At 39.2% G+C, this 17135-nt stretch overlaps 1 protein-coding gene across 34 annotated transcripts in view; it reads right to left on the bottom strand.

Moving 5' to 3' along the window:
* Window positions 1-17135, bottom strand: part of DLG2 (discs large MAGUK scaffold protein 2) — a 1074248-nt gene that overhangs the window by 38713 nt on the left and 1018400 nt on the right. For all 34 annotated transcript variants that reach the window (XM_054071916.1, XM_054072001.1, XM_054072006.1 and 31 more), the window contains one exon: window positions 7411-7486. In XM_054071916.1, the coding sequence (XP_053927891.1) occupies window positions 7411-7486 (76 nt within the window). The remainder of the gene's footprint in view (window positions 1-7410; window positions 7487-17135) is intronic.

Genomic DNA, 17135 nt, shown 5'->3' with positions numbered 1-17135 from the left:
GGCTGGATTGCACTGGGAAGTACACACAGACGGTTTGTTCCCGGGCACATTGGCCCCAGGCATATGTACTTCCAGTTCCTGAAGATTACAGCTACACAAGTTATCATTTTTCTAAGCAACAGTTGGAATACCAATTGAAGGCAAATTTATAGCTGAGTTGAGCACTTACTTCAGTACCAATGCTCAGATTTCTTTAGAGAATGCCCTACAGGCAGCCATTCCCATTAAATAGCAAGAAGAAATTAGAAAGACTGGGAGAACAAGAACAGTGAGGCTTGGTTGGTAAGGTGGGCTAAATCTGGATGGTACCAAGAATAAAGAATATTTAATTGTGTGTCAATGCCTACGCCATCTTCACTAACCCTCCTTCATATCATCCTTTCAAGTAGGTGTATGCTACTTAATTTATATTCAACCTCTCTTCTTCTTAATAAATCATTCCATCTGAGATCCCACATGTTCTGGTGTTTGACACTTCCATTATCTTTTACTTGGCATCTGTTGCTATTTTCTGATCACCAAACTTAGAGAGGGTGAAAAAAAGGCAGAGGCCCCTCATTTTATCTTTTCGTACACATACACATGGTCAAGTACACACCAACATGGACAGAAATGCTATTCCAAGTGAGGTATCTCTCATTTCACTATCATTTGGCCACTGTCTGGAGGAGATTCAGGAAACAAACATGACTGGGGAGGTGGGCCTGTGCTATCTTCATGAGGTTCAACAAGGCAAAATGCAACACCTGAGTGGGGGCAATGGAGAGTAGCCCTGAAGAGAAGGACTTTGGGGTGCTGGTGGATGAAAAGCTCAACATGAGCCAGCAATTGTAGAATCATAGAATCATAGAATCACCAGGTTGGAAAGGGCCCACTGGATCATCAAGTCCAACCATTCCTAACACTCGCTTAAACCATGTCCCTAAGCACTTCATCAACCCGTTCCTTAAACACCTCCAGAGAAGGTGACTCGACCACCTCCCTGGGCAGCCGGTTCTAGTGCCCGATGACTCTTTCTGTGAAGAATTTTTTTCTGATATCCAGCTTGAACCTCCCCTGGCGGAGCTTCAGGCCATTCCCCCTGATGTGTGTGTGCAGCCCAGAAAGTCGATTATATCCCAGGCTGCATCCAAAGAAGTGTGATCACCAGGTTGAGGGAGAGGTTTCTGCCCCTCTGCTCTGCTCTCGTGAGAACTTTCTTGGAGCCCTGCATTCAGATCTGGAGTCCTGAGCACAAGAAAGACATAGATCTGTTGGAGCAAGTCCAGAGGAGACCATGGAGATGATCTGAGGACTGGAGCACCTGTCCTATGAGAACAGGGTGAGAAGGTTGGGCTTGCTCAGCCTAGAGAAGAGAAGGCTCTGGAGAGACCTCATAGCTGTCTTTTAATACTTAAAGGGGGCCTACAAGAAAACTAGGGAGGGGCTATTTATCAAGGAGTGCAGGGATAGTTTTAAGATGAAAGAGGAGAGATTTATATGAGATATTAGGTAAAGTCTTTCTCCTGTGAGGGTGGTCAGGCACTGGCATAAGTTGCCCACTGAAGTTGTGGATGCCCCATCCCTGGAGGTGTTAAAGGATAGGTTGGATGAGGCTTTGAGCAACCTGATCCAGCGGAAGGTGTCCCTGCCCATGGCAAGGGATGGACTTTGAGGTACCTTCCAATACCAACCATTTTATGATTCCACGATTCTATGAATTTATATGGGAAATTAAAGGGTCAATGGGAGAAATTTTTGGGGCATGTCAAAGGGTCAGCTCTTTCTCTGTCAGTGCATTGTAACCCACTGGTGAGCGTATGTTCCCAGGCTCTCTGAATCAGCAGTTAATCCCACAAGAAAGATGTGGATTTTCAAACATGCTCTGTTTGTCTATTTTCTAGTGCTTCTATTATTGTTCCAGTGCCAAAGAGTTTAGGAAATCCATTTATGATGTCAACTATTTTTAGAACAGAAGAGCCAAGAAATGTTGGTAAAGATACACTGAATATGTGGAAAACTTTGTGATTATGGATAACAGAACGGTTTCTCCCCCAAAGTGGTAGTACTTTGGCCTGATGTCTGGACTCGATGATCTTAGAGGGCTTTTCCAATCTATGATTCTATGATTCTATGATTCTATGATTCTATGATTCTATGATTCTATGATTCTATGATTTATACTTAGAAAACAAGCCTAGGAAAGCACAGTACCTGTTGGAAACAATATTCAATTGGCAGAGAAAGAGGATAGATACTTTAAGATATCGTCATACTTTCTGATTTCTGAGAAGCAGGGATTTGGCTGTGATTATCACCTTTTTCTCTGCATTGATGCCATGGAGAACCACTAGCACAGATGTTGTACCTGAGATCAGGGCAGGAGCGACTGTAGGTCCTGCTTGTTGAAGATGAAGACAAATAATCCAGTTTCCATATACAGGGATAGAAGAAATAACAACAGACTTAAACTGCAGCAGTTTAGCCATTTCTAATGATGAGGAAAGCAAAGCAGTGGAGAGGGGTTTTTGGGAAGAATGTGAAAATTCTGTCATGCAGGTCTTTAAGTAGAGATTAGACAAATCTGCAAGACAGGAGGAAGGTAAGGAAGACACACTTGGGACAGGAGGTGGACTTGGTGACCACCTGAGGTTCTGTACAGAGCAGTTTTTCTCTGATTTGATGACTAGGGCTGAAAATAACATGGTTTTCTAGAGCATAAATTGTTTGGAAATAGGTGGGTTGGGTTTTTTTCCAAATACTTAATAAGCTGTCTAAACATGTCCCACATATCAAATCTTGACAGCCACTGGATTTTGACATTTGCATGAGAGGTGCATTGAGTATGCAGAGGGTTTTATTTACTCCACAATATTGGGTTTGCTATCTCCATCAGGTTTAGCTTTTTCCTTTCATGACTCACTGCAGTGTTACTAAAATGACAATAAAGTGAGAGGGTGACCTTGCATTGCAGGCAGGGCTGTGGGATCTGTAAACAGAATCTGCTCATAAGAAATATTATTAAGGGCTATCAAGCTTCTGACTGTCATAATAAATACATTCTGAGGTATTTTAAGGGGCAGGCTGAGTGCAATGTAGGTGATCTGACTGGAATATTAAAAGTACCGTTGGTGACGCCTAACTAAAAAAGCAAAAAGACTAATACATAGTGATGGAGCAACATGGTGTGGGTCACAGCCCAGGACCTGCACTGCTGAAGTGCAGCAGAGCTGCTGGGAGAGATATTGGAGGGGCAGTTTCTTTTTTTCAGCAGGCACCTTGTCCCCATTTGGCACCCTGCTGAGCAGCCTAACTGGTCCACTAATCATGGACTGAACACTCTCTTATGCACCCTGACACATGCGTTAGTAATTGAGAGATTATGAGAGGAACTACTTTTATTCTACTAGGAAATGAAATTGAGTATTCATCCATAAGACTGTGTTCTGCAGTCACTGGCCAAACAGAATCATAGAATCATAGAATGGTTTGGGTTGGAAGGGACCTTAAAATCATCCAGCTCTAACCTCCCTGCCATGGGCAAGAACACCCTCCACTGGGTCAGGTTGTTCAAAGCTACATCCAACTTGGCTTTGAAACCCTCCAGGGATAATAAGTTGTGAAGTGAAAAGGCATATGTTATAAAAAAACCAGTTCTGTTTATAAAATTAAGCTTTACCTAAACTTTACACTCCAAGATAGTGCAACGTTTCTCTGGGAACAGGCAATGTGCATGAATGTTAAAAAAAAGGTGAGATGTTGATAAAACTCTTTCCAAGGGCTGCAGTTTCTGCTATAAAAATATAGTAATGTAAATGATCTGACACGGAGAAAAGCAAAAGAGATGCTGTTCTTGCCTCCTGAAAGACTAATTGTAATTACAGCAGCTGAGAAAAAAGCAGATTACTGGCTCGCCTCTTTTCTCTCTGTAATATTTCCATCAGTTTGACACTCTTTTTGATTCAGTGAAAAGTCTGAAAGGGCCTCAGTCATGGTGAGTTTTAGGATTAGAAAAGGAAAGGTTATTTTTGTTCAGCCTGAAGTCTGTCGTAGGGGGAATTACCAGGAGTTCAGTATGCTGCGTTGGCAGATATGCAACTTGCTTGCAGCTGCTAACAACTTCTGCTCCTTTTGGCACAAAGATGAGCATCAGAAAATACTTTTGTACAAGTTTGTGCTCACGTAACATCCCGTCTTATAACATCTTCGTGCCTTGAACTCAACAATTACTATATCCCGAGCTACAGGACAAGAACATTAAAAGTTGTCATCAGATCTGTTGCTTGCTATCTTATCTAATTCCTTTTTAACCCCTTTATTTTCTATAGAATATCCTGTAGTAATGAGCATCAGAATTTAATTATGCATTTAGGGAAAGGTTATATGATTATCCATTATCTGATTTAAACTTGAGACTAGAAAGATTTCACTGGAGCTCCCTAATTGTGTTTCACATTCCCTGTTTTTGTCTCCTTTCTGATTTTGTAGACTTTTCTGTCACAAGCCATGGACTGGAGGAGTCCAACGAAATGAATTAAAAAGTATTTAAACATTTTAAATAATATTTAGAAAATGCTAAACTAATTTTCTAGATGAGATAATGCACCCAAGTTTGGCTTGAAATGGAGGAACTTTTGGTCCTGTGAAAAGATTATTGTTTAGCTATCCCTGCTAACAGGTTTGTCAACTGTATTGCTGGTTGTTCTTAAACACCTTACAAGTGAAACACAAGAAGCTGATCAACTGCTAATGTCATGACATCTGTAATAATTTCTTTTTGATCTTTTCTCTGGATATGTGATTAAAAATAAGGCATAAACAGGTGAAACCATGTAAGACTAAAAACTTGTTGAATAGCTAGACAGTTCATATTGTAAAATCATGGTTATCTCAAAGAAGTGTTGGCACTGTTTATGAAACTTTTGCTGTGACGTATTAGCTCTGAAACATGCTTTCTTCCCATTGTTTCTATAGGAAGAGGTTGGGGCCAGCAAGATGATTCAGATAAAATCACAACAGGATAAACCTTTTATCTGTGTAAAACCCCCCAAACATTCACTGTATCAAGATAAATTTTGATGAAGATTGCTTTCATGCACATCTCTTGGCATAAAATATTACATAAAGTGTTATTCTCCAAATTTAATCTTTAAAGTAAATTGACATAGTACTGCTTGCCCACATGGTCATGAACCTATAGGCACAAAGGTGCAACAGGTAAGTAAAAGCCTGATTTTTAGCTTGAATTTTATCTAAATTTCCAAATAGAAGACTTCTCCTGGGCTTAATCTGAACTGTTTATCTGAACTGAATTTCTACCAGAGAAAAAAAAGTAATGTATGCACTTTTTGACAGCTCACACCACTTCCTTATTGAACACTAAAAGGCTAAATTGAAATGCTGATCCTTAAAATACACATACATATATGTGTACTCAAACACCTCATTTTACATGTCAATGCCTTTGTGCTCTCTCAAACCCAAGCCCTGAAATTGTGCGATATTTTTATAACAGACAAAAGCAAATCTTAGCAAATACTAACAATAGGATGTGTGCTCCCAAAAGGGTACAGCGGTCTTGGTCTGTAATTATGCAATTTCCTAAGCACTGAAACAAACATTGATGTGAGTGGCTGGAAGATTAATGTTATGCTGATGACAAAAATGGAAAAACAATTTGGGCAATCAAGAGGTAATTAAATTCTTGACAGACTCACTTGAATATGGACCATTAGTTACATGAATGAATTATTTCCCCGAGGTTTTGATTATATGCAGGAAATAGACACTTAACAAGTGATTTCATTGGCAACATAAACCACCTTATAGCATAAAATAAATAACAACACGAGAGTGGTCATTTTAAACTAAAAAATGGAGTTTTGACCCCCAAAGAAATGCAACGAGATGAATAAGTACTTTCACAGTGCAGTGTGTTAAATATTTTATAACAAATCATCTGCATGTGCAAGTAACGTGCAGAGGATGAACTCTGATTTCACGTATCTTATAAACCTGGAAAACTGGTTTCATCCAGTGCAATTATTATGTATTTTCATTGAACTCAGGAACTGTTCTGTAGAGCAGTAACAGAGAAGTACTGCAAGTCTGAAATATTATTTTGCTGGCATGTAGAGGCCTGCGTGTTCATGGCAAGAGGAACTTCTTATCCTGCTATAGTCTAAATGAAAGGACAGAATAAACTGGAATAAAGAAAATATTATTATTCCCATTATAGAGGGAAACTGAAGCAAGAAGACACTAAAAATGGGAACTCATTCTTAATGAATTCTTGAGGCCAGGCTTAGGCTTGATGGGGCTTTGAGCTGATCCACTGGAAGGTGTCCCTACTCATGGCAGGGGGGTTGGAATTGGATGAGTTTTAAGGTCCCTTCCAACCCAAATCGTACTGTGATTCTGTAATTTCAAACGAGCAAAGGGCCACTGGAACAACAGGTCTGGAAGGGACCTGCTGAACCACTTGGTTTTGTCCCCTGCTAGCACCTACTTATGCCTGTGTCCTCCCACTACCCAGTTTTGGCCCTGCCCTGTTTTGTCTGCATCCAAACAGGACTTTTCGCTGATGGTGTTTGCAGCTCTGTCTCTCAGTTTTCTCGCAGGAGCCCTCAGCTGTAAATCCCGTGCATGCCAACTGGACTGCTTTCAAACATAAATCCCAGCAAATGTAATGTCAAGTGTTTACTACTGCTACAAATGCAAGCTACGCTTCCGCAGAAAAACAGACCTCAACAGCCAGGACTGTGGGCATTCCTCATGCTATAACTCTTGCCAACCAGCAGGCAATGTACAGAATACGAGACATCAGCCTAATGACAACTGTTGACTGTTCAGTACAATAAGGCGATGCTGCAGAGTGGTGACAACAGGAACACTGTTCTGTCCAGATACAGTTGGTGGAAAGGAACATGCCTATTTTGTGTTGGCTGGCCCCTTGTGCCTGCTGTGAAGCACGCCTGTGTTCAATGCCTGTCACAACTGTCAAAGTGGGATATCCAAACCCTAAATTTTGCATCCAGGACTCTTCAATACTCAGCATTTTGTTTGAGATTTAACAGCTTTTGAAGCCAAGGAATTTACACTTCTTGCTGTATTTCATTAAACAATTATTCATCTGCATTGGTTCTTAAATTCTTTTCTTCTCTATCCATTATTTAACTACAATCACAACTATCACAGAATGCTCTTTATTTTCTTAATATCTTCCATTTAGGAGGCACTGTCAGTCAGTACTATAAAAAGAATATCTAATTATGTAGAAGATCATATCGCACTATACTCCTGTCTATGTTTCACTATACTCAAAGTCTTGGTTGCAATTTAAATATTCCCTATGTTGCTAAAATTTTTTATACTCTGAAACACATAGAACAATTACAAAGTCAATTTTTAAAGGTTTTACTATTTACGTACCCCTTTTGCATCAATTACACCAGGTTTCGCATTGAATTTCACTGTCTTCAAACGTGCACGCTCCTTTCTTTCAACTCTGCAGAAAACACAAAGAATTGTATGTTGATTATAGCAGCATTTTGTATGATATGTTTGATGTCTGATTTCCCAAGACAATTGATAATTACTGTGCATAAAGTGAGCATTTAAAGCAAATTTTATAAATTGGAAAGGTTGTTTTGACAGCCAAGCAGCAGTTTTCTGTTGAATACAGAACTGGACTGTGGGAGCCTTGGCACTCCCTCCTAACACACATGGGAATGTGGTAAGAGCACATTAAGGACAGATTTATCCTCTAATTTAAGTTGTCCAACATTTAGAGTTCTTCTGTGGTCAGAGGAATGAAATAAGCATGGACAGAGAATAAGCTATTCACCTTGATGCTTTCAGGTGTGCACTTTACAATGGAATACATTTCCTTCTGTGCAAGCACTTTTTTGTTGTCCTGTAGAGGGACCTTCGATGCCTAGTTTACATAAATGATAAACTTTTAAACCATGCAAAGAAGGTGAAGTGAATTCCACAATTTCTGAATCTATTTTTTACTACCTCCCACAGTTTTAGACTAATGAGTTGCTTAAAAATTACCTTAAAAATGAACTTAACATAGCTTACAAAACAGATTGTGACACACAGCAGTGATGAATAGCATGTACGCTCATGGCAATTGCAAGGTAAAAAGTCTGAAGTTTCACATGATGGATTGAGAAGATACAAGAAATGTAGTTGTCGGAGAGGAAAGTCTTACTCCTTTCTTTCCTATGGCCTCATTTCCCATTGCTCAGTGGTGTCCCTCATTGTTGCCTTCTCTGCAGCAGAAAACTAACTGATTAATAAAAGTGAATAGGTTGTAATGGTATTAAAGAGTTAATCACTCAAATGGAAAGATTCAGCACCTTGTCTAGCTGGAGCAGACCGGAAAAGGGGAAGGGGAAGCCCCTTTCCCTTATGTTTCACAGGAACCTTTGCCTTGAATCTCAAAGAAAAACAGAATTTCTTACTAACCTGAGTTTGAAGGAGGTACCTAGAAGCTTTCCAAGGGCCAATGTGTTATTGGGCAACCCTTGAAGAATGTGTTAGTTATCTTCACCTTCCTCAAATTACCTCAAGCACATAGACCAGCATTCACCACACACACGCAGACACTCTGCCTGTAGCTTTGTAGAGCCCTTCACAAATGAACATTGTTTAAACCTTAGAGTCTGCAAAACTGAATTTTTGATGCCACAGATTTTTAAGCATCTTTCACTGAAGTAATTTTGAAAATGCTATCACTAAAAAAATTTTCTTGTTTTAAAAACCTTATTTAAGAATTATTTGCAAGTTTACCTTCTGAAAGATGGAGGTATGCTTTTTATAACAATAATCATAATTATAGAATTATAGAATGGTTTGGGTTGGAAGAGACATTAGAGCTAATTCAGTTTCAACCCCCTGCTGTGGGCAGGACATCTTCCACTGGACTGGGGTGCTCAAAGCCCCAACCAGCCTGGCCTTGAACACCTCTAGGAATGAGGCATCCACGACTTCTCTGGGCAACCTGTTCCAGTGTTTCACCACCCTCAATGTAAAAAATTTCTTCCTAATATCTAATCTAAATCTCCCCTCTTTCAGCTTAAAAATAATCCCCTTTGTCCTATACTTGAAATCCTTGATAAAGAGCTTCTCCCCAGCTTTTCTATAAGCCCCTTTTAATTACTGGAAGGCTGCTCTAATGTCTCCCTGGAGCCTTCTCCTCTCCAGGCTGAATGACCTCAGCTCTCTCAGGCTGTCATATTCAATTGCAGAGAAACATTCTTGAGGCTTTGACTATTTAGCACTATGCAGTTTTGCCAAAAAGAGCATTCCTGAGGAGAGGTATAAATGCTCAGGGGCAGAAGAGCTATTTTAAGACTCTCTAAAATGCTGTTAATTGAGTGAGTGGTCTTATTTAAATCATGCCCTCCACGAATATCTGCAAGCAGATAGAATGCAAATAATTTATTTTTCTGACACATTTCAGGGAAGAGCTCATTGCTAGTGGATGAATTCTGAAAGCAAAGATGGGCAGGTTCACCTTACCAAATACCTTGGCAAAATAGAAATCCCAACTTATAAATTTTATGGGGGTTTCTTTGGGCTGGTTGTAGTCTGGCTCCATGAGCTGACCAGCTGTTAGCAGATGGATGTTTTGGGCAAATTTATCTTTGCGATCATTTCAATACAAATGAATCTAGTATGCTTTCACCAAGACTGCCCCACAAGATGAGCCAAAGTGCAATAAGACATTTGCTTTCGAAGCTCAGATCTGACCTGAGCTGAAAACCCAGAGCTCACAGCCCCTTTGAGTCCACCTCCTGGGAACCTGAGAGCCCAGACTGCAGAGTGATATGATGCAAAAGTTGGCTTAGTCAGTACAGTTCTGGTATTTAGATATTTAAATTTGAAATGCTTCAACGGAAAGCCTCATAAGCTATTTGGTCCTGATACCCATAGCTTCAACAAACACAGCCTGAGAGAGGAATTGTTCTGCTGTATATGCAATGCCTCCAGACTGAGGAAATACTGAAGTCTAAAAAACTCTCTTTAGGAGAGAAACAAATATCAAAATCATTGGCAACGAGGTGATGCCAGGCAAAGTAATTCTAAAGAAAATACAGGCAGTTTTACTTTCTAATGCTTAAAGTGTTTAGTTACCAAAATAATATAGAAGAAGAATGTGTGAATGTGTGGAATCTTGATCTATTCATATCTCAGAATTAAGACTGGACAAGCATGGTACAGTACTCAATATAGAGGGGAAAAAAGAGACATATAAGACACTTGTAAAGAACATTGCACTAGGTAATTCATTATTTCTATTCTGAAATATTGTGGATCAATATCCTGTATTTTTATTATTCAATGAATGAGCATTATTTAAAAAAAAAAAGCTTAGGAAAACTTAAAATGCAGTAGTATGCTGAAATATACGCAGTAAATATTTTACCTGTGAGAAAAACTATATACTCTCAGTATATTTGGAAAGTTCACCTTTAGTGCAAGATTTACATATGTTCTACATGTAAACTTTTAACACAATATGCTTAAATAATAATAATATTGCTGGTATTTTTTTAAAAAAAATCAAAGATGGGGTGATGATAGAATCATGGAATGGTTTGGGTTGGAAGGGACATCAAAGATCACTCAGTTCCGCACCCCCTGCCATGGGTAGGAACACCTTTGACTGGATCAGGGTCTTCGAAACCTCATCCAACCTAGCCTTGAACACTCCCAGGTGAGGTCTCATATGGGCAGAGGGGAAGAAAACCCTCCCTCAGCCTTCTGGGCACACTTCTTTGGATGCAACTCGGTATACAGTTGGCTTTCTGGTCTGCACACACACATTGCTGGCTCATGTTGAGGTTTTCATCCACCAGCATCCCCAGGTCATTCTCTTCAAGGCTGCTTTCAACCCATTCTTCACCCAGCCTGTATTTATACTTGTGATTGCCCCGACCCAGGTGTAAGACCTTGCACTTGGTCTTGTTGAACTTCATGAAGTTAGCACAGGTCCATTTCTCAAGACTGTCAAAGCTCCTCTGGATCTCTCCCCTAAACAGAAATGACCCCCAAGAAAACAGATGCAGGAAGAGAAGTCTAAAGAAAGAAGGAAGCTATTCACGTCCTTACTCACCTTGACTAATATGGTCATTACTGCAAAAGTGACATTTACAACCTTTGCAAAATCATCTACAGAATCTATCATCTACTGGCCCAAGCAAAAATATTCCAGTCATCAGCCTATAATTGAAACAGTTACTCTATTTGTCTGCAATTAGGAATTTCTACAGGAGATCTAAGCCAAATCCTGCAAAGCTAGCTCTAAAAGTTCAATATTGTATTTTTATTAAACAATAAATAACTGGGAAAAAAGTTTTATTATACCCTGCACACTGGAGCAGAAATGACCATTTTTGTAACTGTCACAGTTCCCAACAAGTGCCATTAGAATGTATTCCTGAAAATCCCTTGGTTTCTAAGCCTGGATAGTAAGAATATGTTTCTGATTTTTTTTTTTTTTTTTAATACAGACTGTAGCCTTTTGACAGAACGATAATTAACAAAACATGTTTCTTTCCATCTGAGTGGGCTCCTATACTTCCTACTGAAACACAGTCAATGCTGGTTGCTATAGTTACAGTTTAAATTTAGAATAAATACTTTTCTCTGTAAGTGTGGAATATTCACACGGAAACAGTGCAAATGCGGCTTTCAAATTAAATCTATGTTCTTAAAAAAAATGAAAAATCTTAAACAAGCAGATGAAGTCCCTTGATAGTACCAGAAAAAAATGAAGATTTCAGGCTGTGTAATTGCCTAAATAGGATGGATGCCTTCTGAGGAAATAATTAGCTCAAATGAACACAGTATTCTCCTTATTAATCTGTGTTAACATTTAACTCATTTCAGTCCTGCCCAACTTCCTAAAACAACTGCTTTAAACTTCATTTCTTATTCACTGCATAAAGAAATTTGGAAACTAATCCTGCAGAGTGGATCTTACTTATGAAATTTGTCATAATTGCATTAGCAGTCACGGAGGCATCACTGCTTCCTACAGGCGTAGCAGACAGATGGGAGGCTGCCGAAACATTCTGCATTGCTCGGAGATATATATAAATAATGCCATTAAGTGCCATTAACCCTTCAGGCAAACATACCAATGAAGTTCATACATGCTCAGCATGCCCACTAAATACTACACACATTTCATAATCTAATACTGTACTAAGGATAGCACACGGGGTTGACTCCCATTAGAATTTTCCTGACAGCTTCCACAAGAAAACTGTTCTCAGCTACTTGTAATTTAACTGAACTGTAAACTTCCAAGCTGAAATTTCATGTGTTTCAGGATGATGATCTTCTTGTTGCTGCCTGAAGTGTCAATGAAATGAATTAGCTGGCTAGGATAAAGTAAAATGGTTAGGATAAAATAAATGGTTTTGCCCAGTTTATGACACACTTTCAAAGCACTTCAGCTCAAATGCTCTACTGCTTTCATGTCTTGGGTCTGGGACGTGAAATGTGGCAGTAGGCACCTCTGCTATCAGGAATCCCTGAAGGTATTCAATACCAGGTAGGATGAGGCTTTGAGCAAGCTGATCCATTGGAAGGTGTCCCTGCCTGTGGCAGTGGGTTCAAACTGGGTGGTTTTTAAGGTTCCTTCTGACCTGAAACGTTGTATGATTCTATGAATACACCTCTCTTTTTCCTGAAGCAATCAACTCAACATTTAAATGTCTGAAAAGCTTTGGTTTTTACAAGTTCTGGAGAACTCTGTTGGAATTTAGCTATGTTTTCCAAGGATTTAGTCTTTGTTGAAGTGGTTAGGGTGCAGGACTGCAGTGAACCAAGATATTCCCATAATTTCTTATCTGAGTTAGCAGGACACTTTTGGTGTAGACAGAGCTAAAAAGGTAACTGAAATGAGGAAGATAAAAGGTATGGAATATCAGTTCTTCAAGCATCATTGATCCAGGTCTTAGGAAACACATTTTCATTATTTTTTGAAAGGAACACTAATTCAAGCACCTTTAGTACTTTTTTGAATCTTCAGTTTTGTGATTGCTACATTGAAAGAAAAATAATCTTGACCTACTTTTTCCCCAAGACAAAGTGAGTTTATGTACTAAAAGCCTTTTGCAGCAGCTAACGTTGTGAATGTCTAAGTAGGATATGAGAATAAATTCTTTACACTGCTTTAGCTGACACCAAGCTTACCATATCTTGGACAACATTTTGATCCATCAGCTGAAGAAATTGCTTTTGAAGGAAGAAATATTTCACTTCAAACTGTATCCAACAGCTGCACAAAGTATGGTTGTGGGGAGGTTGTGCAAAAAATAAAGTGAAGGGTGAGAGTTACCATCTGCTAGATTTGCAGAGGCTTAAATTTGTAACCCTGACCTGCTGATGCACACATTGCTCTTGCATCCCTTTCTAATGATATATTTTTTTGATAAAGTTATGCTTAAAGGATGGAGGAAAGCACTGATGTAAGTTCCAAAAACTACTTCATGGCTCAATTCTCATTTTCAAAAGGGTCACTGCAACTCAGTTTGATTCCAAGAAATGTTCAAAGACATCTACATCCAACAATCAAATGCGACTTGGGAGCTGAAGTTCTCTGAACACCAACATGGAGACAGCATTGCCCAGCACAACATATTGCTATCAAATTGGGCCTCTGGGATTTTTCAAAATGAGACTTTCAATTATTTGTGTGTGCTGCAAACAAGAACAGTCAAGTATAACTCAACCAGACATGAACAGTGATCCTCCAGTTTTTGGGGTTAATGGACCACTGGGAGTTTTGTTAATGCCTTTCTGAAAGCAGTCATCACAGCGGCGACATAAAATATCAAATGAGACTTGTTTTGATCTTCAATAACAATGCTCATCATGGATGTAGAATACATACACGAATTACAAACTGGTGTTGAGAATCAGAAAAAATGGTTACAGCAGCCTAATTCGCACAGATTTGGTACTGAGGTGTTCTGCAGAATGAAAGTTATTTCTGATTCAGCATGAAAACTGTAGTAAAGAGTTATCAAATAGAAGAATGCAATGTAAAATGGATACTTGGAAGACCTTGTCATATTTTACATCTTTGATAACATGTTTCTTCTTGTCTGTCTTTGCCATTTCCAGGTCATCTACATTATACTTGTTTTGCCTGCCCATCAAGTGAAAGATAAGTGAAAATATGTATTACTATTTATAGTCCAAATATATAGACTCAGGCTATGCTTTTCTATTGCTTCAACCCTGTGCACTGTTTAGTCTTGTTTATGTGAGGTCTGAGCTTGCCAATAGGTTCCCATTCTCTAAATTATTTTTAAGCATTCCTGATGTGTATTTTTACAACAAAGCATGTATTTTTTAGTAGGATAGACTGTGCTCTTGTTCAGCTCTTCACTCTCAGTGACTTGCTTATAGAGAACAGCTCAGCACTTGGTCAATATTTTATGAAAAAAGCAAATCTCATGCCATTAGGAAATGAATTTCATAAAACTGTAGAATAATCTTATTCTGTTTAGCAGTTAAGGGGTACTTTCCTTCTGCGTAAAAGTTTCCCATCATTGACACATCCATCAGGACACAAACTGGCTTATACATACGCATACAAATAAATTTTATTCCACATTTATTTTTTCCAACTAGATTAGCAAGTATAGTCAGGTAGCTTATTTTACACAAAGCTTACATGATTATATCATATTAAAAGATTTTATAATCTAAGAATTAAAGTCTTAGGGGTGTTTAGAAATGTAGAGAATTTATAGGAAAACCTTAAAAATAAAACTCACTTGAGTGGATAAACATGCCTTTCTGCCACACTGAGCAGAATAACAAATTTAAGCTGGCGTTTTGCCCACAGGGACTTCTGTGCTGGGAACCCTTTTATTCATAGAATCATAGAATAGTTTGGGTTGAAGGGACCTTAAAGATCTTCCAGTTCCAGCCCCTCTGCCATGGGCAGGGACACATTCCACTGGATCAGGTTGCTCAAAGCCCCATCCAATCCAGCCCTGAACACCTCTAAGGATGGACAACAATGATTCCTCTGGGCAACCTGCTCCTGTGCTTCACCATCCTCACAGTAAGACATTTCTTCCGAATATCTAATCTAAATCTCCCTTCTTTCAGCTTAAACCCATTCCCCTTCATCCTGTCCCTGCACTCCCTGACAAACAGGCCCTCTCCATCTTTCCCAGAGGCCTCTTTTCATTACTGGAAGGCTGCTATAAGGTCTCCCTGGAGCCTTCTCTTCTCTGGGCTGAACAAGCCCAACTCTCTCAGCGTGTTCTTGTATGGGAGGTGCTCCAGCCAAATGATCATCTCCGTGGCTTCCTCTGTCCCTGTCCTGAAATGTTTGTAAAATATTAGGGTTTATGTTTATTTTCCTGCATTTTAATCTGAGAGGAGAGCATGGTTACACGTATTTGTGGGGAGAATGTTGTCTATTTGACAACACAAATGTCAGATTAGCATTATCATACACCTTCAGCTGGTTATAAAAGAGGTGGAAGTTGCTTAACCTACTGCATCCAAAGGTACCTAAACAAACAGAAACTGAAAATCTTAGAATGACGTCTGGTCTGAGAGAGGTTTTGTGGCTACACGAGGTGAAAATTTACACCATCCACTCTAGGGCAACCTGCATGATACTATAGACTAAATTAATTTCAGACCCACAGACCTGACTCAAGTAGATGTACACACACCATAGAAAATACTGATGCTGGACATACATGAAGCGTGAGGTTGCTGTGGTGTGGAGCTTGAAATGTCAGAGCTTATTTTGTGTGGAAGACTCAGCAAAGTAAAAGTCAAAAGAATTGGAGGTGTAAAATCAATGCTAGAGTGAATTAAAATATTTTTACTACTGAATTAGAGCATCTGCCTGGGAATTTAACAATTTAACACACACTAACTTGTGCACTTTGTTTTCATGCTTTTTGTTGATTTGCTTTAACTAGTGAGTTTCCATGGGGATGGTATCTTAGATATAAGCTGCTCAGCTTGGTACTGCCCTTTATGGGGAACTGAATTTATTTTTTTTATAGATAATAGGAGGGACAATGAGACAAACAAAAATTCTTATGCTCAGAAGATGAGTATACGTAGAAATTTAAATCTGTATCTATATGTCTATACATCTATACAACTATACATCTGTACTTTCAAGTGTAACAAAAATCTTATATAAATCTAATTCAGTTGGACATTCTCTGATGAACTAGTAATTCTTAATGATAGGGGGAGTAATTCACATGCACAAATACAGTGCACACATAATATTGCAGTCTGCCTAAGACATTAGTACAGCACTGGCAGTTTGCCCAGGGAAATGGTGGAGTCTCCATCCCTGGAGGTGTTCAAGAACTGTGTAGCCATGGCACTTCAGCACGTGGTTTAGTATTCACAGTGGTGTTGGTCTGATGTTTGGACTGGATGGCCTTAGAGATCTTTTCCAAACTTAATGATTCCACGATTCTATGATTCTGTGTCCCCTTGCCTTGGAGACTCTGCCCAGCATAATAACTGTGCCTTGTTCTCTCCATAGACAAAGCTTGGGTAAATCTTTGTGGTGGACTTGGAACCAAGAAAAATTTTACCTGAATTATTAATTCATTAATACTATATAATAATAACTATTTCACGACTGTTAAACCATAACTTAAATGGTCTGCAGCTTCTTATGCTGAAACTGTACTGATCCCAACGACTATGTGATGCAATATCACAACGCCTTTATAACGTTATACTTAGTTTCTACCTAACTGGCTACTCCGTCCCATGGTCAATAACAACAGCTGTAATCAGACAATAAATGCATTCTGACAAATGGACAAAATCTGACTTTTGATGCAGAAAATGTTGCAATGATATCTCAGCACTGCAGGATGCTGAGCATTTAGTTTTTGTTAATCTCCACTGAGGTCACCAGCTGAAAGAGGGGAGATTTAGATTAGATATTTGGAAGAAATGTTTTACTGTGAGGGTGGGGAAGCACTGGCAACTTGCGCAGAGAAGTGGTGGGTGCCCCATCCCTGGAGGTGTTTAAGACCAGATTGGATGAGGCTATGAGCAACCTGATTTAGCGGAAGGCATCCCTGACTATGGCAGGGGGTTGGAACTAGATGATCTTT

The sequence above is a fragment of the Cuculus canorus genome, chromosome 1 (assembly GCF_017976375.1).
Source record: "Cuculus canorus isolate bCucCan1 chromosome 1, bCucCan1.pri, whole genome shotgun sequence".
Taxonomy (NCBI): Eukaryota; Metazoa; Chordata; class Aves; order Cuculiformes; family Cuculidae; genus Cuculus; species Cuculus canorus.
This window is presented reverse-complemented; position numbering and strand designations above follow the sequence as displayed.